At 33.3% G+C, this 25,417-nt stretch overlaps 3 protein-coding genes across 5 annotated transcripts in view; all 3 read left to right on the top strand.

Annotated features, from left to right (window-relative positions):
• Positions 1–2,947, top strand: part of LOC132276978 (protein NUCLEOLAR FACTOR 1) — a 36,996-nt gene extending 34,049 nt beyond the window's left edge. For both annotated transcript variants that reach the window (XM_059778654.1, XM_059778652.1), the window contains exons 23-25: positions 1,799–1,861; positions 1,982–2,053; positions 2,564–2,947. In XM_059778654.1, coding sequence (XP_059634637.1) covers positions 1,799–1,861; positions 1,982–2,053; positions 2,564–2,638 — 210 coding nt within the window. In that variant the 3' untranslated portion in view covers positions 2,639–2,947. The remainder of the gene's footprint in view (positions 1–1,798; positions 1,862–1,981; positions 2,054–2,563) is intronic.
• A 6,612-nt stretch (positions 2,948–9,559) lies between these two features.
• Positions 9,560–11,213, top strand: LOC132276976 (large ribosomal subunit protein P3-like). The gene is made up of 2 exons (XM_059778650.1): positions 9,560–9,850; positions 10,848–11,213. The coding sequence occupies exons 1-2, from the start codon at positions 9,653–9,655 to the stop codon at positions 11,013–11,015; spliced, it is 366 nt and encodes a 121-aa protein (XP_059634633.1). The 5' UTR covers positions 9,560–9,652; the 3' UTR covers positions 11,016–11,213.
• Positions 11,214–13,721: 2,508 nt separating this feature from the next.
• On the top strand, positions 13,722–22,253 carry LOC132276974 (18S rRNA (guanine-N(7))-methyltransferase RID2-like). 2 transcript variants are annotated; one of them, XM_059778648.1, is made up of 9 exons: positions 13,722–13,972; positions 14,077–14,152; positions 15,773–15,856; positions 15,952–16,007; positions 17,244–17,300; positions 18,436–18,485; positions 19,299–19,451; positions 21,465–21,600; positions 21,767–22,253. In XM_059778648.1, exons 1-9 carry the CDS (start codon positions 13,874–13,876, stop codon positions 21,929–21,931), a joined length of 876 nt encoding a protein of 291 aa, XP_059634631.1. In that variant the 5' UTR covers positions 13,722–13,873; the 3' UTR covers positions 21,932–22,253. The 2 variants fall into 2 exon arrangements, with proteins under 2 accessions (XP_059634631.1, XP_059634632.1); XM_059778649.1 differs by lacking the exon at positions 19,299–19,451.
• Positions 22,254–25,417: the final 3,164 nt, after the last annotated feature.

The raw sequence follows: 25,417 nt of genomic DNA, 5'->3' as shown, positions 1-25,417 counted from the left end.
GTTTAAGTGGTCATATCGGAAAGTTACCCTTTTGGAGTTCAAAAATGCACCCGATGTGGAAACTTTGGCTTTCTTAAAGTAACATATGTCCAATTATATATGTAGGAAGAACAAGCTTGTAGTCTTCTATATCAAATTAACTCTTTCTGGCTACTTCACATCAAAAACACAACCCACCCTTCTGTGTAATAACTGAGGCTTTCTTGGTGAAATTGGCAAAAAAAGTGTTGGATTCTTCTCAAGGCCCTTCGGTTGACCTAAACAATTTGTCTGGTTAAAAGAGGTCAGCTACATGAAGGGTTTTAAAATTTTGCTTGCTTATCAAATATTTTGGCATTCTTAAAGCGATAAATTTGAGATTATTTTGGATCCATTAGGATGCATTTTTTTATGTTGGTTTGCTTGCCAAAAGGGATCTGATATGATAGGATGTGATGTTGCATTATATTCTTGTACTCATCCTTTAGTTTATAAGTTTTTTCTTCTCTCTCTCTCTCTCTCTCTCTCTCTCTTCCTCTCTCTTCTTCTTCTTCTTTTTTATTTTTTATTTTTTATTTTTGTCATTTTTATTTCACACGTGTAGATTACATAAAAGGTGCTAGCTTGAACTCCTTTTAAGAAAAATAATCCTGGTTGGGATGATGAGAGAAGATAAATAGAACTCTGTATATATTACTTGAATTCTACATATATATTAAGTTAAGATACACGTAATAAGACGCACTATAGGATACGTTTTAAAGGCAAATTGATATGTGTGTGTGTGCACACACGTGTGTGTTTGATATGTATCCTATAGTAACTAACCTTACAATACTAATATTCAATATTCTCAAAACAATCTATAGGATGCTAATTTTAGTCATTTGTGAATTATAATACAAATATTACAATAGTTTGTTTGATACCATTATATTACACCTTCTACAGTATTAGAAGTCTAGTTGTTGTCAACAAATATTCAATATGATTCCACAAGATTTAGTTTTGTTTAAGTAACGGATCCTAGCCAATCAAAAAGATCTTCTGATCAATCCAGAGATCATTTGGATTCCATTGGTAATGAGGATTCGGAATATTACTCATTGATCAATCAAGGAGAGATTCAACAACTTAAAGAAATATTGATTCTTTGTACAAATACAGAAAGTATTGTGAAGAAGGCAATTTCAACATATGGTAGAAATCATGTGTGACCATGGGTTGTTCAACTTACTTTATTTCCCTTGTCTGAAATATGTTTTTAAATTTGATTTTTAATTATGTTCTTGGAATATCTGTTGTGGGGCCACTTCATGTTGAGAAATAACTTTCAGTTGATATGACTCAATGTTTGATGTAGTTCTTCCTTTCCCATAATATGAAATGCATTGTTTTATAAGGGAAACCCAATGCCTCCTTTTTGATCTGCATTCATAGCCTTCTGTGAGGTGTGCATCCAGCGTAGCTTCATTTTCGTGTTCGATATATTTGTAAATATTGGCCTCTATGTGACAATAACTAGTTTCATTTTATAATCGTTTCTGCTTTCAAGGTCCTATAATGTAGTTTGTTTGTAAATTCTCTGCAAACTGTTTGGAATCTCAATTTCATTAAGATTGCCCTTGAGATACTCAATGAAACTCTGGGGTCTGAATTATTGTATCGAAGTTGTTGAAGCAAATTAAATGCAACTTTTCATTAATGTTGTGTAACCCGATTAGATCACATAGAATAAGAGTAGCCTAATGTTCACCGTTTTTCATATTTTCCTGCTCCTTAAAGTTACATTACTTATACCCCCCCCCCCCCCCCCCAGATTCGAGGTATTCAGAATTTAATCATCTATTCTCTCCCGGAGCGGAAAGAATTTTACCCGGAGGTGAGCACTATCTTTGGAGCTATATTTCTTTTTAGATTTCTTTGTTTGGAATCTTAATTGAACTGTTGTTGCACATTGAAATAATATCATCCATTAATCTTCTTCTGTTGTTCATTCCAGATTGTTAATATGCTTGAAGGATCCCATAGCATGACATGCACCGTACTCTTTTCGCGCTTTGATCAGCTCCGGGTAAAATTCTATTCTTTGTTAGTCTGCTAACATGTGGGGAAGGAACAATTTGTTTAGTTTACCATCTATTGTGGCAACCCAAAATTATTTTTGAAATAATTTATGAAGTAATATGTATTAAGTTTGATTACAGTTTTTTTTTATTTATTATTGATTATTATTATTTCCATCTATTGTTACACAGTATTAACTTTTTCTAAAGACGGAATATTGTTTGTAGCTAATTATCACATAGCCAGTTTCAAGAATTTTTACTTAAATATAATTGTAGATCTTATTTGGGATTATTAAATAAAAGGCCACTACAGTGTTGGTCCACATTAATAGATGGTGTTCGAAAGGATGGAGTGTATTCAAATTTCAAACCGTTATTTGCTAAAATAGACTGTCCCTATACTCAAAATTGCCTTGCCTTGCTTGGCAGCGCGGAGGTTTTACTATAGCACAAAAAATTTCATGTAATATTTGGTGAGTTTACAAAATACTAACCAAAACTTATGTGATATTTAGCTGGAGAGGATTGTTGGAACTGCCCCAGCAAAAAGGATGGTGACATCAGAGAAGGGTGTCTTTGTTTTCTGTTAGAAGGTTTCTCCAGGCCCTAGAAGTTGACAAATGGCAGCAGCAAAACCGTGCTGCTGTAAAATAACAATGACGGGATCCAATGTTTCTTGGCATGAGCAGAACCTTGTATCATTAAGGTGTGCCCTCGTACGTGAAAGAATTCGTTGCAGCTTGTAATTGGAATATAAGATAATTTTTTTGGGAACTAAGATAGATCAGTGCCTTTTGATGTTAGATGGCTTTGGTCCATGTCTAATGTACTGTACATGTACATTTTTCTTATTTTGACATGTGATCTCTATTAATTTTTATTGTTAACCATTTTCACGATGTTTTGACTGCCCTGAAGGGCCGCCTTGTCTATACAAGCTCCAAATTTTGTTGGGTGTCCAGAAGGGACGGCTGATGCTTTCACTTTGCGATGGTCAATTGATTCAAAACTAAATTGCAGCTGTGGATTTTGAAAACCGGAATGCATTAGTGTCGTTTCATCGGCAAATCTCAGTACAAACTTTATCTTCGACCAAGAGGCAATTATATAGCGAAGGCACTTTTGATTCCTTAAGGTGAATGAAAACGGCTAGGTTTGCAACCTGAGAAAGCAAAAAATAAAGGAATGGAACCCAGTGGTTATTATCGTCTAAGAACCATGAAATAACTAGTTGAGCTTGATTTAACGCTCTGTTATGTTCATGAACTACCCAAGGTCGAATCTAAATTAATATGATGTGTTATATAAAATTTAACTCACCTAAAGTGTTTGTGTATGGTATGAATTATAAATTTAAAAAATTGTATGTAGAAAAGAAGTTAATTGAGCAAAATTCTTCTGAATTATAAAGTATTTGCTTATTACTGGCAAAACACAAATAATCTTGACGCGTTAAAGTTTGCAAGTCGGTCCAACAGAGCAGCCATTATGTGGTCCCTAAATTTGTTTCCAATGTCAATTTTCGATTATCTTGTCTTGGTTATTTAATACTGAGTTATTCATTTTGATAATTTTAATATGGCCAAACAACATTAGTAATTATGTAATGTAAAAAGAGTTAGGTTGAACTCTCTTGTTGCAAATTCTATCACTACATGGGTTCAGTTGCAACAAGAATTTCGTTCAATTCTTAGTTTCTCCCAAATAAATGGAGAACAATTCTATGAGTTCCAAGACCTTTCCCAAAATGGCCTCAAAACGGCACAATGTTTTCGCTTTTTTTTTTGGCCCAGCACTGTTCACGGCTGTCAAAACACTGTTCATGGCTGCAACGACATTTAAACTTTGTTTCGACTTTTCTCCTCTGTCCGGACTCCGAATCAAATGATTCTTGAGTCTATCTTCATTATTGTTTCGTTGTCTATCCAATGGTGTGCTCGGTAGCTTCCATAACTTTCGTATGGATATTGAAAATTGTTACAGTCAGGGCATGGCTCTAGTACGGGGGATGAGAGTTCCTTCTATTTCATATAGTGCACACCGGGTGGTACCCTGAGGGCTAGAAACCCAAAATCACTAATATAACGGTTTTATTCCGAGTTTAGTTGCGCACTAGGTAATACCTTGCGGGCTAGTAACCCGTAACCACTTGCTTGGTCGCATTGATAAAGAAAATTATAGTAGAGTTCAAAATGAAAGTATATAACCATTCACAACGTATGAATGAGTGGAGGGATCTCCATAATGTGGAGACCCAAATGCACTATCGTGGACTAAGAATCACGGATACTTTGCCGTGGTGATATTGGATAAGTATTCAGTCTTGATACGCTTAGGATACGCGCGGACATGTTTTCAATACTCCGAAAAAGAATACAATTTTTTAAAATAAAGTTTTTTAAAAAATTGTTATATCCTGTTGTACCTGTATCTTGTGTATTTTTAGATTTGTCGTGTGTCCGTATCATATAGTACCTATATCTTATGTCCGTACTTGATAACTTGTGCGGAACTCCACTTAGTGGTCCCCACATCAAAATCATGATGTACAACTCTAAATTTGGATTTCAAAGAAGAGTTTCGAGGGTATCTTTGTGAGCCTTGCACTATTCATTTACAATAAAATACTAAGTTAATAATATATTGTGTTTGCCTAATAATTAAATAAAAAGAAAAATAAAAGAGTTACTCTTTGATTTTTCAATTTCTTTTTTTTTTTTTTTTTTTTCTAATATTTATAAATAGCACATTCAATTCACTCAATTAAATTAGTCATAATCTATATAATTATTAACTTATTTGTTATATATATATATATATATATATATATATATATATATATATATATATATATATATATATATATATATATATATATATATATAATGTATTTTATTTATTTTCTTTAAAATACGTATAATGTCAACAATTATAATTGTTGGCAATGTAGACGTTGTATTTTATTTATTTATATGTGTGAATATGCATAATGTCAAGGGAGCAATAATATGTAATATTTAATATTTTATTTAAATGTGGAAAAGTATTAATGTATTTTTTCTCTATTTGTGAAAAGATATGTAATGTACTTTTTTATTTATATATGTAATATCATATTTCTTTAAATATTATTTTGTTGTAAACAAATTATTTAATTTTTTTAATAAATAAACTAAAATATAATAAAATAGGTATCAATTCAGAACATGAAAGAATTAAACTCTAAATAAAGGAGAGCCCATGTTAGCAAAATGGCTAAAGTAGATATCCAAAAAAAAAAAAAAAAAAAGAAGTGGAGACTCTAAAGGTCAATTTGGTGCAATGGAAAAAGGGAGGAAAGGGAAGGAAAGGTGATGGAGAGTGATTAAAAATTTGTGATTAGCTCAAATGGTTGGAAGGAAAGGAAAGGTTTTGGAGGGTTAACATAAGGCCTAAACAGTAAATTTCTTAACTTCCCAAATATGGGAGGAAATGAAAGGAGAGGCTTGGTGTGTGATTTCTGATGTCAAATTTGTCCTTGATTACACGTGAATTTAGTTTGCAAAACAAGAATTATAGACCTTGATTAGTTGATTTAGGCTATGTTTGGTACGATGGGTTTGAAGGGGGAAGATAACATTAGTTATGAGGGAAAGGGAAGGGAATGATAATTTTAATTTCCTATCGTATTTGGTTGATTAATGAATGGAAAAGAGAGGGAAGGATAATAATCATGTTTGGGAAATGAAAGGAAAGAATTATTTTAATAAATTTACTATTATGCCCTTTTATATTTTAAAAGATAAATAAATAAATATATATATATACAAATATATATATATATATATATATATATATATATATATATATATTTTGTCTCCTATATAAAGGCCCATGGATCGGCCACCAGAAAAGGAAATTTTTTTTTAGGGCAAATCATTTCAGCCTCCATATCTATTCTTGTACTCAATTCTGAACTTGCCCCCCCTCTCTCTCTACAATTATAAACTAATACAAGAATCAGAAGTTCAAAACGCATATATTTCAGTTTATATATTTGTCTGCAAGAATCAGAAGTTCAAAACACATATCGGCATCATTTCAGATTGTTCAAAAAATCAAAACCTATATCGATCTTTCAGTTTCCATCGCCCGCTGTTCCAATTCGGGTTCGCCGTTTGCAAGCTTTAGTCGCTGACCCTCTTTCTCTCTACTCTTAAGCTTGCCCCCCTTTCTCTCTGCAACTGCTAACTTGTACGTATGGGTTTTGTTTTATCTTTATTTTTTCTAAATCAACTAATCAAGGTCTGTAATTCTTGTTTTGCAAACTAAATTCACGTGTAATCAAGGGCAAATTTGGCATCAGAAATCACACACCAAGCCTATCCTTCCATTTTATCTCATTTTTGGGAGGTTAAGAAATTTACTGTTTAGGCCTTGTGTTAACCCTCCAAAACTTTCCCTTTCCTTCCAACCATTTGAGTGAAACACAAATTTTTAATTACCTTCCATCACCTTCCTCGCTATTCCATTACACCAAACTAACCCTTAGAAAAAATAAAAATAAAACAAAACCCATACGTACAAGTTAGCAGTTGCAGAGAGAGAGAGAGGGGCAAGCTTGAGAGTAGAGAGAAAGAGGGCCAACGGCTGAAGCTTGCGAACGGCGAACCCGAATTAGAACAGCGAGCGATGGAAACTGAAATATTGATATGGGTTTTGATTTTTTGAACAATCTGAAATGATGTCGATATGTGTTTTTAATTTTTGATTCTTGCAGACAAATATATAAACTGAAATATATGGGTTTTGAACTTTTGATTCTTGTAGTAGTTTGCAGTTGCAGAGAGAGAGGGGGCAAGTTCAGAGTTGAGTATGAGAATAGAGATAGAGGCTGAAATGATTTGCGCTAATTTTTTTTTTCCTTTTCTGGTGGCCGATCCACGGTCCTCTATATAGGAGACAAAATATATATATATATATATATATATATATATATATATATATATATATATATTTATCTTTTACAATATAAAAGGGCATAATAGTAAATTTATTAAAATAATTCTCTTTCCTTTCTTTTCCCAAACATGATTATTATCCTTCCATTTCTTTTCTATTCATTAATCAACCAAACACGATAAGAGATTAAAATTATTCTTTCCTTTCCTTTCCCTTATAACTAATGTTATCCTCCCCATTCAAACCCATCATACCAAACATAGCCTAAGGGTTAGTTTGGTGCAATGGAAAAAGTAGGAAAGGAAAAGGAAGGTGATGGAGGGTGATTAAAAAATTGTATTAGGCATAAATGGTGGTTAGGAAAGGGAAGGTGATGGATGGTTTTGGAAGAATAACTCAAGGCATGAATAGTAATTTTCTTAACCTCTCAGAAATGGGAGGAAATGGAAGGAAAGGGAAGACTAGGGTTGATGAATTAGTTCTGATGCCAAATTTACCCTCATATAAAATCAATATTACACTTGATTTTAGGATTTAGTTTGCAAAACAAGAATTACAGAGCTTGATTAGTTGATTTAGAAAGAAAAAAAATTAAAACGAAACCCATACATATAAGTTAACAGTTGCAGCGAGAGAGGGGGGCAAGCTTGGAGAGTTGAGAGACAGCGGCTGAAGCTTGCGAACGGCGAACCCAAACTAGAACAGCAGGCGATGGAAACTGAAAGATATGGGTTTTGATTTTTTGAACAATCTGAAATGATATGCAGATATGGGTTTTGATTTTTTGAACAATTTGAAATGTAGATTTTGTAGTTTACAGTTGCAGAGAAAGAGAGAAAGGCAAGTGCAGAGTTGAGAACAAGAATAGAGATGGAGGCGGAGGTTGAAATGATTCGCCCTAAAAATATATAGTATTTTTTTATCAAATTATCCTTTAAAATATAAAAAGGTATAATAGTAAATTTATATAAATAGTTTCTTTTCCTTTCGTTTCTCAAACATGATTATTATTCTTTTTTTTTTCTTTTTTTTTTTCATTAATCAACCAAACACGATTGAAGGTTAAAATTATCCTTCCCTTCCATTTCCCTTTCCCTTTCTCTCATAACTAATGTTATCCTTTCTCTTCATTCCTACTGTACCAGCGGCATGGAATTAGAGTCTTGAAATTGGAAATGGAGAAAATTTTCATTCAATTTTCTGAATAACTTATTCTCCAATTGTACCAATTTTAATTTCAATATCATGCCGCTAAACATAGCTAGGGCTGCAACTCAGGTGGGTTAGGTGGGTTTAAGGTATAACTTGAGCTTAACCCGTCATATGAAATGATAAACCTAAACCCAACCTGATCCTATCTTCAACACTAACTACTCAACTCGAGCCCAACTTATCATTCTACTTTTAAATTCGGACTTGCAACTCGGAATTAGATTCCGAGTTAAAAATTCAAGTTAATTCGGATTACTTATATGACTAATCTTTACATCAAAAATTTAATATGATCTTGAATTATTTTTTATTAAATTACTCTTAAACAAGAAAAAAGATTTTTTTTTTTTTTGGGTACATTTTTAATAAATTACAAACAAATTCTTAAAAAATCAATTCATGTTAATATACAATAAGTTAAGATTTGGCAAAGGAAGTTGAAAAAAAAGAAGAAGAAGGTAATCTTAGTTTAAATATTATATATAATGTATTTAAAATTAAAAATATATATGAAAATAATATTAGAATTCGGATTCGAATTTGCCTTGAGTTAGCACCTCAGCCCAAGTCCAACCCTAATTAAATTCAGATTGAAAATTTTCAACCCAGAGCCAACCCTATTTGTAATAGTATTTGCCCAAACTCGCGAAAAATCGGGTTGGGCTCGGATTGGATTAGATTTGTCCAACCCAAGTTGCACTCCTTAACGTAACCTAATGTTATGTTTGTTAGGAAATAAAAAGTTTGGATGGGAGAGAAGAAGGCATGAATGAGACATCCCAAGAGAAGAGATTGTGTATTTCCATTTTTTTGTTCAGTTGAATACAAGATAAGAAAATAAGTTCATAATTTACTATGTTGTTAAGAGAGAAGGAAAAATAAAGTTTTAATTGTTTTTACCATTATTATATCCAATAATATTTATAAGATTGTAATTTATAAATGATAGTATTTTTATTTAAAATTTCTATAATAGTTCACTTGTCTTTTCTCTTTTTTTTTTTGGATAATAAAAATTTGTAAAGGTGGAAAAATATATCATCCTTTCTATTCTCATTTATTTCTTTTTAATTATCTCTACCGAATAAAGAAAGTTAATTCAACTTTCCTATTTTCTCTCCATATGGCGTTTTTTTTTTTTTTTTTCCTATCAACATAGCATAAGCGAAATTCATATACCATATTAAAAAGTTACTCAAATTATTAATTATAGGCCCCACGTTAATTTGATGCGCACCATTACAAATATACAAAGTACAAATTTGGAATTTAAAGATAATTAGAGGGATAAAGTGGTCTTTCCAATTTTTGGTGAATAAACCATCGTTAGGGTTTTTCGGATCGCGTCTCGTGAGCCTATAAAACGCTAGAGAGAAGAAGAAAATACTTAAAAGCCGCAGTTGTCTCTGAAAGTCTCGAATTAAGATTTAGGGTTTCAAGTAGTCGACATAATGGGAGTGTTTACGTTCGTGTGCCGGAGCTCCGGCAAAGATTGGAGTGCCAAGCAACTCTCCGGCGACCTCGAAGCCTCGGCTGGCTCTACTTACGAGTTGCAGAGGAAGCTCGTCCAAGAAGCCCTGTCCTGCGACTCCTCCGGTGGTGTGCAGTCCTCTTTCTCTCTCATCACTCCCACATCCGCTGTTTTCCAGGTTTAATTCTCAGCTTTCTTTCTATTGGCCTGCGGAGTATGATCTCCGATCTGCCAATGTTTATATATATTTTCTGATCTCCGATTTAGTTAGATCTGTATCATATGCTTTGATCTTATTATAAGATTTTGTTATATTTTTTCAGTTTGTTTTTTTCTCTGAGTTTGCTTTTACTTTATATATAAATTCTTAGTTATTCATTGGGAATTTGTCTTGACGTGGAGGTTTTATGTAACCTCTGGTATCGCTATGTTGTGGGTATGTTCTGGTGGAATTTAGTACTGGTAAATGGTTATCTTCTTTGGGCTATCTTTATTTCAACAGAAGTGTGGATTATTTTCTTTAAATATATATATTTGGTGGATCCTTACCATAAATATTGATTAAATTTTATCATGTTTCTCTGAGAAAAATTAATTATATCTTTGCACCACAATTTATAATAGTATGTGTGATGAATTGGAATTCTAAGTGAAGTCTATTTATTTTTAATACTCATGTCTTTTGCATTTTGTTCTTTACTAGCTGGAAAACAATGTATATTATACTAAAGTTTGCTTGTACCTAGATTAAAAACATCTACCTTACACAATTAGGAAAGTAGAGGTCGAACAACTTATAAGTTTGTAATGATACATTATAATCTCAAAAGTCTAGAGGTTGTCACTCTCTGTTTTGCAAGTCTGATATCTAATGATAGAGAGTTCTCAGATAATATATGTGGACACATATGTAAATTATCAACTTTGTATCAGTATTTTGTTGTGATGGTGGTCTGACTGTCCAAAATATATGGTAATGGCCCGCTTGATTCTGATATCCTAACTTGTAAGGAGGCAGGAGTAATGGAAATAGTTGAATGACTTGGGATAAGGGCTCTGATCCTCATTCCACTTGATTCAGTGCATTTTGCTTGCTGCTGATGTTCATTTCAGTATTATTCATGCATTTGTCATGAGAACTGAGAATCTTTTGGTTTTTTTGTTTTGTTTTGTAGGTGATTGTTGGTGGAAGCATTGGAGGTGGAATCATTGGGGGTGGTGGAGCTGCAGCAGCAGCTCCTGGAGGGGGTGGTGCCCCAGCTGCTGAAGCACCTCCAGCTCCTGAGAAAAAGGAAGAAAAAGAGGAGAGTGATGATGATATGGGATTCTCACTCTTTGATTAGTACATCTTTCTATACGATGTACCCTCACTTTTATTCAAGTCTGTTTTATCTCTAGAATTTTTGATAGTTTGAATTGAGAACTTGTGAATTTATGGAGATTTCTTGTTTACCTCATGGTTAACGTTATTTTAAAGAAAGGTTGTTCCTCATGGTTATCTTGTTTTCAAATAAATAATTGTGTCAAAAAATTTCTGCCAAGGTTTTTGTAGTATAATTTATATTGAAGATAAATTTTGAATGATGAGAGCTCAGAACAGGATAATTAGTGGTGTTGATGCTTGGGCTAGATGGGTGTTGTAGTTGTAGATTGTTGTTGAGGCCAGGTGCAACAGGCGCTTGCCCTCAATCCCTTGGTGGGTGGTGTTCATTTTCAGTTAAAATTGTTTAACTGTTTTTAGAGAACTGAAATTAGAAAAGAAAACGACTTTTTGAAAAGGCTTTGATCTCAAATAAGTGAGGGTGGGTTTGGTTAATAAATTCGAAAACAGTTCTTAAAAACTCATAAATTGGGTTTACAAAAAACTGTACAAAAATTTCTGTTTGCGTCCGTTTTTTGAAAAAAAAAGAAGAGTTTTACGAAAATTCACTTATAAAAGTCTCTATTTTTAGACAATAGTCTGAGTTTCTGACTTTCAGATTTACAAACTAGACGTGCCTAGGAAGTCTTTAAAATTGAACGAAGCAGCAGGTGCAAATCAAGCAGGTTCTGAAATCTTTAAAATTGAACCGAGCAACAGGTGCAAAGTGCAAACCATACGGTCTTAAGCTAGGGTAGGTTTTTTTTTTTTTTTTTTAAGCCTTTGTTTTGTGACAAAATAAAGTAAATAAAAGTTAAAAATATTTGTCTCATAACTTAAACTTAAACTTAAAAGTATTCAGGGGAAAAGAGTATAGAAAATTTAAATTAAATATTATCATAAATTATACAAAATTTAAATTACAGTATAATCTTTATGAATTGCAATATTATAAATATTACTAAATATAATAGTAAAAACAATTTAAAATTTTATTATTATTTTTTCATCTAATTGAACAAAAAGAAAGAAAGACGCAATCTATTACTTAAAAATGTCTCATTCATCCATTTCATTCAATTTTTATTTTCCTAACGAACGAAATATAAAACTTCCATTTCTACCAAAGAGTTTTTGGTCTAACAGTCTCAAAGAGGATGGGAAGGGTAATCCATGTGTTCGGATCCATTGTAGCCGTAAAGTAAAGTCAATGATCTATATTGACAAAAGGGTTCTAGCTCCGACAAGGCGGTGTGTTTCATTTCTCTAACCTATTTTTAAGAAAAAGGGTATGGTAAACAATTTTAACTCATTTTTATGAAATTGGTATGGTATTATAAATTCTTCAAAATAGTTTCATTTCCAATCTTTCTCCAAACATGATTACTTTTATTTATTTATTTTTTTTCTTTCAAGAATCAACCAAATATAATTTCTTTCTCCAAACATCATATTGTCTTTTATAAAAATAAGATTAAATATAATATTAACAAAGTTTCATTAAAAATGCTAATATGTCCTTTCACTTCTTTTCATTTCTTCTAATTTTTTTTTGGAGGATATCAAAACCAACTCATCAAATAACAATAGGATAAATTACACTACCTTTTTCAAAATTAATTTGAAAAAATTACACAACGGCCCACATGAATTTGAAAAAATTACACAAATATTTTGTAATATAATGTGTTATTATACTAAAAGGATACGGAGTATTACTAACTTTTTACACTTTTAGAGTCACTTTTGAATAACTGACGAGTGAGTTTAAGATTTTAGAGTCACTTTTGAATAACTGACAAGCGAGTTTAAAAGATCAAAATAATAAACGCTAAATAATATATCCAACTATAATTTGTCAAAACCTCAAAAGAGGTCTATCTAATTTATTATTCTATTATATATATTATATAATTCTATTAATCCGTACATGAAAGGATCCAAATTCTATTACAAATGTGCTCAACATTTTGTTTTTATTATTATTTTTTAAATTTTATTTTTAGCACCAACAAAACAATATGCCCAACTAGCATTGCTCTGAAACCATCAAATTAAATTGGAAAGAAATGATTTACAAGCCTTTTCTGTTTTCTTTGTATGGTATTGGTTGGTTCATAAAAATTAGAGCAATGCCATTAATGTTGATGAAATAAACTTACTAAATTATTGCAAATTAAAAGTGACTAATATATTTTTTTAATTGCTCAGATGACATGATTTTAGAATTAAGACTTTGAGTTTAGAAGTTTGAGTTATAGTTGAAATTATGTGAACATATCATATTATTTCATCATTAAATATTGGCTCGTTTTTATATCGTGTTACTATTACAGATTGGTTCTTCTTATTTCGTTCTTTCACTCTATCAAAATTTTGATCATACCTTAGGCAACATAATTTATTTTAGGCAACGTAATTATTATTCTTTTCTCTTTTTTAAAAATAAAAAATTTGACTGAATAATAATTACGTTGCCTAAAATAAATTTGACCTTAATACTACATTATGTAGTTCTGAGATAGTCAAACAATCAAATACCTAAATTATAAATTACTTCGACATTATTTATTGACCTAATTGGACAGTTCTAAACACACGCACACACACACGCATAAACCCGACCCGAACCGCTTCCCCAAAATGAAAGCACCGACCCGTACGGTACAGTGTCACTGTGTGTGTTTTGGAGGAGACCAATTTGTCCGCTGGGGTTGAAGTAGGGTTTTTTCACTGCTAGCTCCTTGTTTCCCCTGTTTCGTCTCTCTTCCGCTACATATACAATATATAACATATTTTGGGTGTGTTTGTATTTTGTTTATATTGATTATATATTTGAAGATGTCGTCGAGGCCTGAATTAGAAGCACCTCCTGAGATATTCTACAACGATTCGGAAGCTCGCAAATACACCTCCTCTTCTCGTATTATCGAAATTCAGGTACTATATTAACATAAGTACATAGTAGTTATAAACATAGTGATACTGATTTGATTGTAATTTTTGTTTAAGACATATCTTCTTGTTTGCTAAATGTCCTAAAGGCAAAACTTTCAGAGAGAGCACTGGAGCTTCTTGCCTTGCCTGATGACGGCGTCCCAAGATTACTTCTTGACATTGGTGATTTTGTTATTCTGTTTCTTTAATTTCAGTTTCTGAGGGTTAGATTTTCATTTTGTTTCTTAAGATTGGAAAATTGGTATGAAGTTTTTAATAATTATACTTTCGCTCTCTAGTGAAAAGAGAGATTATTATTATTATTATTATTATTATTATTTTTTTTTGACTAAAGTGCTGTTTGGTAACTCAATTGAGTGCCTAATTCTGAATAAGTTAAGTGATGCTACCCAATTAAGCGAGTATGGTAACACAATTTTGACATCACTTAAAAAGAACAAGTACTACTTAAAATGATATAAAATTTTAAGTGAGTGAGACTTCCGTATCATTCCAGATGCTAATGAATTACTCAATTTTTAATTATCACTTAAAAAGGAAAATTCTATAGAATCTTTATTAGGCCAACAATATAGTATGGAGCGGAGTGTTGAGCACAAATACAGCACATTCATGTAGCGGAAATGAGGATGTTATGTTGGGTGATAGGAGTTACTAGAAGAGATAAGTTAAATAATGAACTTGTTAGGGAAACATTAGGTATAGCCCTATAAATGATAAAATGATAAAATGATAAAATTAAGAAAAGTTGACTTAGGTGGTATGATTATATTCAACGTAGACCGATGATGCACCTGTTAAAAAAGGAAGAGTTGTTTGCTTAGAAGGTAATCGATACAAGGGCTGACCAAAGCTTTCGTGGGATGAAGTAATTAAAAATGATTTCAAAAAATTAAATTTAAGGGAAGACATAGTGTGTAATAGGAAAAAATGAAAAAAAAGAATTCATGTGGCCGACCCTATCCATCTGGGACAAAGGCAAGGATAATGATGGGGATGACTTAAAATTCAGCTCTCAAAATTTTTAGTACTGAATTTTAGCACCCAAGTTCTTACCAATCTGTTCGAAAAAATGACAGGGGTTGTCCTGTTGGTAGTTTTTTTTTAGTTAGTTAACTTAGTTGTATTGATAGTTTCATGTTGTTGAAAACCAAACTTGAATTGTAGGTGCATGAAGTTATTATGTTATGTGCTATGACTCACAGTGGCATGTTCAAGAGACTCAGACTAAAACTAGGAAGTTCACACACAAAAAAAAAAAGAAGACAATCAATCACTTTATGTTCAACCCAATGTAGGCTTTTGTGCTTTTCAAGTCTTAAGTAATAAAAAGCTCAACTTTTTACTTCTTGTTTTCTTTTGGTTCTCTCAGTATCAAAAGAATTAAAAGGCAAAAAGAAAGCTTGAGCATGATGAGAAAATATTGGTACCCCGAGGATACCGACAACGTAGTACTCCAACCAATAGGAAGTAGTTATTTGCTATTATCAATGGAAATAGTGAGTATCCATTGGTTGGGGGTACTATATAGTTGGTACCCCCGGGATACCCAATATTCTCCGAGTATGATTTAAGTAGTTTGGATTTGAGAATTCGATGATGTACGGAGTCATAATTGGCATGGACTTGGACTGGGTCCATTCAGGTCTTGATATATTACAGTTATTACAGTTTTTTTTTTTTTTTCTTTTTCCCCCATCATTATTATTGGCTTCCTAGCCCTTGCTTAGATTCTTCATGAAAATTACAAAAGTAACTTCGGCCTTTTTTTGTGCCTTATAGGTTGTGGATCTGGACTCAGCGGGGAGACAATATCTGAAAATGGGCACCAATGGATTGGTTTAGATATATCACAGTCGATGCTTGGTATGTAATTTTTTTGTTTGATTTAAGTTGAAGTTTTTGTGATAATTTTTTATGCCTTCTCTCTCTCATTCTCTTCTTTTTTATTTCAAATTCAGATGTTGCTTTGGAGCGTGAGGTTGAGGGTGATCTTATACTTGGTGATATGGGTCAGGTGACCACATAAGTTCTCATTTTAAATCTGTAGTAGTGATATCATTACACTAAGTTTGTATATTACTGCATTCTAATAGGATTACGGAAATAAAATGTATCTCACAGTTTATTAGCCAGACTAAGAATTGAAAGAGAGAACAGGCTAACAATTGGCTGCTGACAGGTAATGTTGAGTGCCTGATATCATACCTGCTTATTAGTAAGTCATGCAATGTGGAAAAAGTTCGGAACTTTTGGAGTTGATTTGATTATGTACCACCCATATTCTCTTTACCTGCAGCTTTTAAACAAATCCAATGGATTATTTAGTCATAAAATTTTGACTCGTCAACAAGACCAAAATAATACTTCCTATCTGCTAACCATGTTCCACCAGAGTTTGTATGGCATTAAATAATAGTGGACTTAGCTTATAATTTAATTGGTAATCTGTCAAGTGTCAACTGAATGTCAGTCTGGGATGATTTGTCATTAATGCTAAAATTATTTACCGCAAACACATCTATCAGTTCAAAGTCATATATTGATGGGGTGATTGTTGGTCCATTGACATAATGAGAAAGGGATGAAAAGCCAACATAAATATTACACGTTAATAACTATGCTAGTTTGGCTTATATGCCCCACTACTGCTAAACCTTCCATAAATAGTTTTGCTTTATATCATACTAAACCTGATTATTTGGCTATAATTGCAGCTGAAACCATGCTACAACCCAAAGTTGTTCATGTATTGCTATTCCCTTTTTTTTTTTTTTTTGGTCATTTGGTAACTTTATGTGGTAATGATTTGTGAAACATAAGTTGAAATTTCCTGTTAAAATTTGTTGGTGAGAAAATTAAAGAGAGTAGACTTAGATGGTTTGGACGCATATATCAGGGACCTAGAGACATGCTGGTTAAGCAAGGAAGACTAGCCGTAATGGAAGGTAAAACACGGAGAGGGTGACCAAATATAACATGGGATGAGGTTATTAAAAGTGACTTAAAAAAGTTAAACATGGTTAGGGGAATTGGTAGGTAATAGGAAAGATTGGAGAGATAATTCATGTGGTTGACCCCCCATTCATATGGGATTAAGGCAAGGATGATGGTGGTGATATAACTATTTCAAATATTGGGTATTTGGGTGTTTTGATTATGATACGTGCAAGTCAACTTACGAAAGTATTTGTTCCTTTCAATTGATTGTTATTAAAGGATGAATAGTCTGCTTTTTTTGTGTATGTTGTAGGGTTTAGGACTTCGTTCTGGAGTAATCGATGGTGTGATAAGTATCTCAGCTATTCAGGTTTGTCATTTCTCTCTTAAATTTTCAATTCTCTATCTTTTTGAAGTACAATGTCTAGCTACCCTCTATCAAATATGAATATTCTACTAGCATTATCTCCCATGTCAGGATTCAGGAAACGTTGCTTGTAAAATACAGAATTGCATACTTATTTCGCTTAGTATGTTATTTCAGACTCCATCTACAATTATAAAAAAGAAAAAGAAAATACCAAACTATATATGCAAGTTAGCAATGCTTTTTTCAACGTGGTTGGACTTATGATCATATCTTCTGCTCAATCTCAAATTATTCCTATATCTGTATTACAAACAAGGGAAGAGACATTTGTATGCTATAGTTTGATTCCATCATCACTTTTCATTGATGGAGTATTTAGTTAATATATGATTTCCAAATGTACCTTTAGAATCAAATTAAGTTTCTTAGATACACGGTGATTAGAATTGTTGCACACTATTTGAGTTGTTAATGGGTATTGAAGTCTCTCTTTGATATTACTGCTGACATCACCCTCTCTTTAGTTTTCCTAAATAAAGTGCCTTGTAGTTATACGATAGTTTTTTTTTTTTGAAAGGTATTTTTTTCGTAAATTTTACATTGTATGAAATCTTGCTTATGCATAAACAATTTGATGGTTTTCCAGATTTTTTGTCAAGGACCCCAATTTTCTGTTTGTTTGTTTTGACTTTTATTTATTTATTTTTTTTAAGCTCCTGCTCGAGCTACTTGGCTAGCTCTGGTTCTTTCTCGAGTCTATAGTACAGTCAGCTTTGTTATCAATAACATGAGTGTAAACCAAAATTTTGGATTTAAGAAGCAAAGATTTTAAGAAAATTTTAATGAAAAAAATATTATATTTTTGCAATTATAAAATTCAAATTATGAATGCAACGCAGTTGTTAAATTCATTTCTAGGCTTGAAAAAGTGTCACCTCAGCAAGGCATGGCCAAAGAGAGCTCGCTTCCTTAATATCTATTACAATTATATGTTTATACTTCTTTCAACATATTATCTGTATAGACTATTGGTTCTGTGAATAAGTAGTACTCACTGTTGCTGGAAATTATATTTCTTCGCTAGACATGTTTATATTGTGCTAAACTCTTTTCACATGTTGATTTGTCCATGCAGTGGTTATGCAATGCGGATAAGTCCTCTCATGAGCCTCGATTAAGATTGAAGTTCGTTAAAATTCTCTCTTTCCTTACTTTATTAATTAGTTCATCTGAATCATGGTAGAAGTTTATGATTAAGTTTCATTGAGAACTGCATTAATAATCTCTCTTCTGTTTGAGTTTTAATGTGTTTGGCACAAAACTTGATGTAGGACTAGTACAAAGAACACTCCTCTACACTCTATGCTACAAAATTTATATATAACAGCAGTAAAGAGGGTCTGTTGGCTCGCTATTATTGTTCTTTTTTGGTCAAAGGTCGGTGGGTATTTAACGGAGGGAGGAAGGGAGAGAGAGAGAGAAATTTTTATATAACAGCAGTAAAAAGGTCTGTTGGGCTCGTTATTATTTTTCTTTTTTGGTCAAAGGTTGATGGGATATTGGAGGGAGGGAGGGAGGTTCTCATGTCTCACACCTAGGGTTAGAACTTCATTGCACAATCTTGAAACCTTGATATCAAATTAAAAGCATTAGATATATGATATGGTCTTTTAGGATTTCCCAACTCTAAGAGGGCTTGGACCTTAAAAAAAAGAAAAGAGGAGGACAATGGACTATTGAAACTTGTATAGACCTACTTTTAAAATTACCAAAATACCCTTATTGCAATATAAGAAATCATCTAAAATATATCAATATAAATTAGAATCTGAGCATTCTAAGGCGAAATTAAACATAACAAAGAATTCTGCTACAACTAAAACTTGGCTACATGAAGTTCCAATGTGGTCGTATGAAATTAAACAAATTTTCCTTATTTCTCTGTCCAAAATTGCACATCCTTGTGCTTCTTATGGACTGCAACCATATCTTTTGTAGGGCCTTCTTTGGATCACTCTATAAATGTCTATCAAGGGGAGCAAGAGCAGTGTTTCAAGTCTATCCTGAAAACCTTGCTCAGCGTGAGTTGATCCTGAGCTTTGCTATGCGTGCTGGCTTTGCTGGTGGCGTGGTTGTTGATTTCCCGCACAGGTAATGCAATTATGCTGTAGAGTAGCCTTAAAGAGGCTTTTACTTGTGTTCATGACTTATGGGGAAAAAGATGACCAATGAACATTAGAAAAGGTGGTTTTGCAATAGTACTCAAGTTTCTTGTAAAACTTTTTATTTGTCTTGAAAACTTTAGCTCATCTTTGGATGTTGGGAATATATTTTGGTAATGGCAATTACCATTTCTGAGTTGCGAAACAAGTGGGTAATACATTGAAGAATGAAGAGCAACTATTTATTTACCTTCTTTTGGGACTATAGGTAATATATATTCCCAACATCCAAATTAGTGAAGCATATTGAATTGGCGACATTCATAGCAAGTTTTGATATCCCTTCATAAGTGTGGGAACAAAGCATTCTCTAATTTTGGGGGAGCTTGGCCATATTCTTATTAGATCATGGTAATTAAACTTGTAACTTTAAAGAGATTTAACTAATCTATATTATTGTTTCCCATAGGATATAGTCAGCACAAAGCATGAACTTTCTTAAGGTAGGATGTATTGTAACTTAGGGTTAAAAGCTATGGTAAGAAAGAGTAGAAGACCAAGTCATGATATTTGAAGGGCTTTTGTATCTTGGGTTTGTTTTCCTCTATTCTAATTTCTACATGCTTTGGTGGATGAGAGAATCAGAGTCAAATTCCTTTGAAACATCATAATCTTTATTTTTGGGTTTTCTTTTATGCAATTTAGTAAAAAATTAATGGCTTGGACAAACTCTTAAAAGTCTACTACTTGTGAGAAGTACCATGGGAAAGGTCAATTGTAGTCATGGATTGGCTTGGATTACTTAGTATTGCGGGCCTAGGAGGGCAGCGTACTTTGGGATGCAGAGGAGCTATTATTGCCCCTCTCCCTAACCTAATGCTGGTGTATTCAGATCTGGCTTGCTGTTATTCAGATCAGTCTGAACTTTGATGTAAGCAACATGCCTTGGAAGTTTGGTTAACCACTAAAGTTACAAGTCAAAGGCAAAATTTTCATTTCGAATTTGGCTTGCATGTTAAAATTTTCTATTAATGAGGAACTAGAGGGGCAAGTGTTTTAATTTGTTGCTCTGTTATTTTTTTTTTCTTTTTTCTCTTTTCTTTTCTTTTCCTTTTTGAGCCTTTTATGCTAGGAGTGTTCTGGTAATTTTAGGTTTTGGACTCTAGTGTCAGCTTTTCCTTGTGTGCTCGTGTGCTACTTTTTTTTTTTAACTTGGCTTTCTAGAGTGAATGCCCCCAATAAGTGATGTATTATCGTTGTCCTGAGGCAGCAATCCTCCAGAAATAAGGGATCTTTGAAGTTTCTAGTAACATCTGTCTCATTTTTCTCTAGTGCTGATTGTCTAGGCTTTTGGTCCTCCTTTTATCTTCTTCAACCTTGGAACTCTCATCTCTCTTTAAGTCTTAACTATTATTTACTGCAATCCGTCAAATTTCAATGTGATAAAACTTTGGTGCTGAATAGATTATATATTTTTAAGGCGTTTCAAACCATAATAAATACAAACTTAGCATGAATATAACTTTAGTGTTGATGAAGGTAAAGGGCTTACATGATATTCTATTTCCGTTTGCATTTCTTGACTCCTTTAGGAATAGTGTTTAGCTAATAATAGATGACCGAAAGAAACATCAGTGAAAAAAATAATACATAAAGGTCTTCACCCAGTGTTGGACCTGCCTATGTAGGTGTGTATACAATTTCTAAGCTAATTTTTTATTACCATTTGCAAAGTTCTCTTCCCATACTTATTGACATTTTAAGAATGTCATCCCTTCGAAAAGAAAGCTATGTAATTGAATGATTGGCAGTGTTGCTACCTTATGCAACCATAATTTGGTTTTTCTTAAAGAAAATAATTTTTTTTATGATTGGGCAACTCTAATTGCGAAACCTTCTTAGGCTGAGCTTCCATGGAAAGTTGCAAAAATGACGTTCTAAAATAGGAGCATTTTCTTTTTATCAGTACGGACACTAACTAGAGTGTAATTTTCATGAACAGTACTAAGAAAAGAAAAGAATACCTTGTACTCACTTGTGGTCCACCATCCTTGAGCACAGCTACTCCAAAAGGTAAAGGTGAAGAAGAGGAGAGTTGCTCTGATGACGAGAGTAGTGGAGATGACGAAAATGAGACAGTAAGTTCCTTTGTGATCCGTTATTATTTTATTAGCAATCACATTTCAGAGGTGAGAATCTATAAATAATGCTGTTAATGCTAGAGTATGTTCTGCTCGGTACCAGACACATGAACTTTGTGTATTTATTTGTAGTTATTAGAACAAGTTTCTCTCTGCCATGCAGATTTGCAAATCAGACAGGAATAGACCAAGGAAAAGGCAAAAAATAGCCAAGAAAGTAAAGGGAAGAGATTGGGTGCTGAAGAAGAAGGATCAGATGAGGAAAAAGGGAAATGTTGTGCCTCGAGATACAAAGTACACGGCACGGAAACGAAAGGCTCGATTTTGATTAGGATGTTGTTATCCTAGTGTTGATTTGTATTTTGGGGCTCTAAACTTTGTATGGTATTTTCATTTTTATGTTCTATTTTTTCCTGGTGATCTTGCATGATTAGTAGACCCATTCAGAAGAGAATTTTTATGTTCTATTTCCTAGTGATCTTGCAGGATCAATTGTCATAAGTAACCGCACCTGAACATGAAATTTGGTGTCAAGCGGGATAGCAAGCATTGTTGAGTTTTGAGGCATTGTTAACTCCCGATTTTGGGAATGAAATTTTGTTTATATTTAGTTGGATTGCATGAAATTGTTAACATATCAGTTGTCTCTAGGTTGCCTAGCTCTCGAATGTTTACTGTATATTAATGAACTTATATCCATAGGGACTCTTTGATGATACATAAGTTTGAGTTTCATTCAGATTTGTATAGGAGGAATAGTGTCTTCTAGCATAAACCAAAATCGAGTTTCATACGAAGTTGTACCGGCAAGAAGGGTGACTTCTGCTGTTTCGTATGAAACTCAATTTTGGTTTATGCTATTTTTTTTTTTTTTTGGTATTTGGTATTTGGCAAAGGTCTAGGTGAGATTGAGGTCAATGGGTGGGGCGTGTAAAATAGTTTGGCGAAAATTAATAAATAAATTATTTTTGTTAGATTTAAATAATTTTTTTCTTCGTAAATATTTTACGACAATCAAACATAAGAATTTTTTTTTTTGAAAAATGTTATGCTCAAACAAACGGTCTCAATGTGCTTTTTGTTTCATGATGAAAAAAAGGAAGAATTCCAGGTTGCCCATATCCCCTAAAAATTGATCTACTTCTTTGTCTTCAGAAGATCCACATGCGACATTCAACTTGACAGACTTGGCGTGTTTATAATCATGTATGTATTTGATGGGATGTAGAAATTTGAATGGCTGGAGTTGAAATTAAATAGAAAAGAGTTTTTTAGCATTCCCTCGGTTGTGTTATTGATGCAGCACTCTATGCCATTAGAGGGATGTCGGTTCAGAAAATTTTTCAATTAGAGGGATATTATGCTAGGCTACAACCTGGTAAGATATATTTTTGTAGGTGATATTATTTAAAGGCTAAATTACACTACATTTAAATAAAGGATTTAGATCATCTAAGTTAAATCTTCTTTTAAGTTATCTTATATTAAATTCTTTGCAGATTGAGACGAAAGTTTGAAAATTGCACCGTTTTGAGATAAAGAAAAATTTATCGAAGATTAAAAATTGCACCGTTTTGAATTAAGAAAAATTCACCATATTCTAAAATAACGTTTTTCTCTCTCAACTTTTCTTGCAAAATCGCTCCGTCTCTCTACTCTTGCTTATTCCCACTTGGGGGAGTATTTCGCACAAAAAATGAATGTGCAAATTAAAAGACTCTGTAGTGGATTTTGCAGTTTAAATTTCAAAAAAATAGATGAATTTTGCAATTTAGATTTCATAAAACAAGAGTAAAAAAAGAGAGGAATTTTGCAATTTAAATTTTAGAAAACGAGAGCAAACCGGAGCGATTTTTCTGTTTAAATTTCCAAGAGGAGAGACAATGAGTAGTCTTTTTTAAAGTATTGAGAATTTTTCCTATTTCAAAACGGTGCAGTTTTTAAACTTTGGTAAGTTTTTTGTATCACAAATTGGAGTAGTCACCTGGAATGCCATGATTACAGGGCAAGTACTTCTTCTTGTACTTCATAGTTGCTTATTAGCATTATCATGCCTAGAGCTTCATTTGTTCTTGTGTTGCTAAAATTCTATTGACTTCATATGTGGAGCCCTACGTTAAACTCTCAGGAGATGAGTTTTGTCCATGACCCACTATAACTTTTAGAAAAGCCAACATTTTATTTGACATCAAATTCAAATTTTCTTGTTAATCTACATCCTTATTAGTGAACTGCTGTTGAACTTTTTATATTAGTGGTATTAACATTTTAATGATCGGTATTCAAAGAATTCTGAAGAGCAGAGTTTGCTTGACTTGATTTTGTTGAAGTATTTAAGTAAACAATGTGGCCATCTGAGTAATTTTGATCTGACCTGCCAAATATTTGTTGTTGCTCCACACCTTTAACACCCACCCTCCCTTTTCCCCCTTCCCTCATCTTTTGAAGTCCTAATTGCAGTATGATAGAATGATTTTATTTATTTATTCTCAATATTTGAAATGATAATATGATCTAATCATTGATGGTTCTTCCTGCCCATATCAGATATGCGCAAAATGGATTGTCAAATGAAGCAATCTTCTTATTTAATGTCATGAAAGTGGCAGGGATTATCCCCAATAAGATCACGTTGATCGCAATGCTGTCTGCTTGTGCCTCAATTGGAGCCCTTAATCTTGGGAAGTGTGTTGATGCATATGCATTCCAAAGAGGCTTACATCATGACATCTATGTTGCTACAGAATTGGTTGTCATGTATGCGAAGTGCGGAAGTGTGGACCGTGCATATAGAGTTTTTGAGAACATGTCGCATAAAAACGAGGTCACTTGGAATGCCATGATCTCTGCCCATGCTTTTCACGGGCGAGCTTTGGAGGCATTATCTCTTTTTAAGCGCATGTCAAGAGAGGGCAGGGATATCCGGCCAATGATGTCACATTCGTTGGAGTACTTTCGGCATGTGTGCATGCTGGTTTTGGTTGACGAGGGCTGCCAATTGTTTGATTTAATGATCTCATATTTTGAATTAGTCCCAAAGGTTGAGCATTACTCTTGTATGGTTGATCTTTTGGCACGTGCATGAAGGATATATGAAGCATGGGACTTCATTGAAAAGATGCCTGAAAATCTTGATGAAGTCATCTTAGGTGCATTGCTTGGTGCCTGTCAGAAACTCCGGAATGTGGAAATCAGTGAAAGGGTTATGCAGCTTCTTCTAAAGATTTTTTTTACCCTGGCAAGAAAACATACGGCATCTACAGACAAGAATCAAACTACAACATCCACACTAGAACCACATACAACAGCAAAAAACAAAAGCTAGCTACAGAAACTAACACCCATGCCAAGATCACAGTCCTGACAATAACAGGGATTAAAAGGTGTCAGTAACTGTGGGATTACTTGCCCCCACAAGCAATGCCAGCGGAGTAGCAAAAGACTGAGAAGATTCGGAGTTATATGACTCTGTCATGTGAGTCCCAGACTTTCCAGAGGATTCAGATTTCAACCCAACCTCACCCCCAACAGCATCTATAGACACTCTCTGCAACCGTAACTTTAAGCTTTTTATCACCTCGCACACGCCCGTCTTGAGAACTGCCAGAAACGGATTGGCAGCGTTTACGACCTTTCCGAGCCGGAGAAGAACCTTGGCTTTGAGAAGTGGCAGAGGAATCAGAAGTAGACCCAAACACTGATTTGACACAACTTTTACCTTTTTTCCATCCTTTGGATAACTGATCCTACCTTTGCAAAGGAAGAATTCGACCTTTAATAGGAGAAGTGACTGGAGCTGATGCCAGAAGCTCCT

The sequence above is a fragment of the Cornus florida genome, unplaced genomic scaffold, assembly GCF_030987335.1.
Source record: "Cornus florida cultivar Cherokee Brave unplaced genomic scaffold, ASM3098733v1 CherokeeBrave_3.0.0_Hap2_Chr10, whole genome shotgun sequence".
Taxonomy (NCBI): Eukaryota; Viridiplantae; Streptophyta; class Magnoliopsida; order Cornales; family Cornaceae; genus Cornus; species Cornus florida.
The sequence above is the reverse complement of the archived record's forward strand: the minus strand, read 5'-3'. Positions and strand labels throughout refer to the sequence as shown.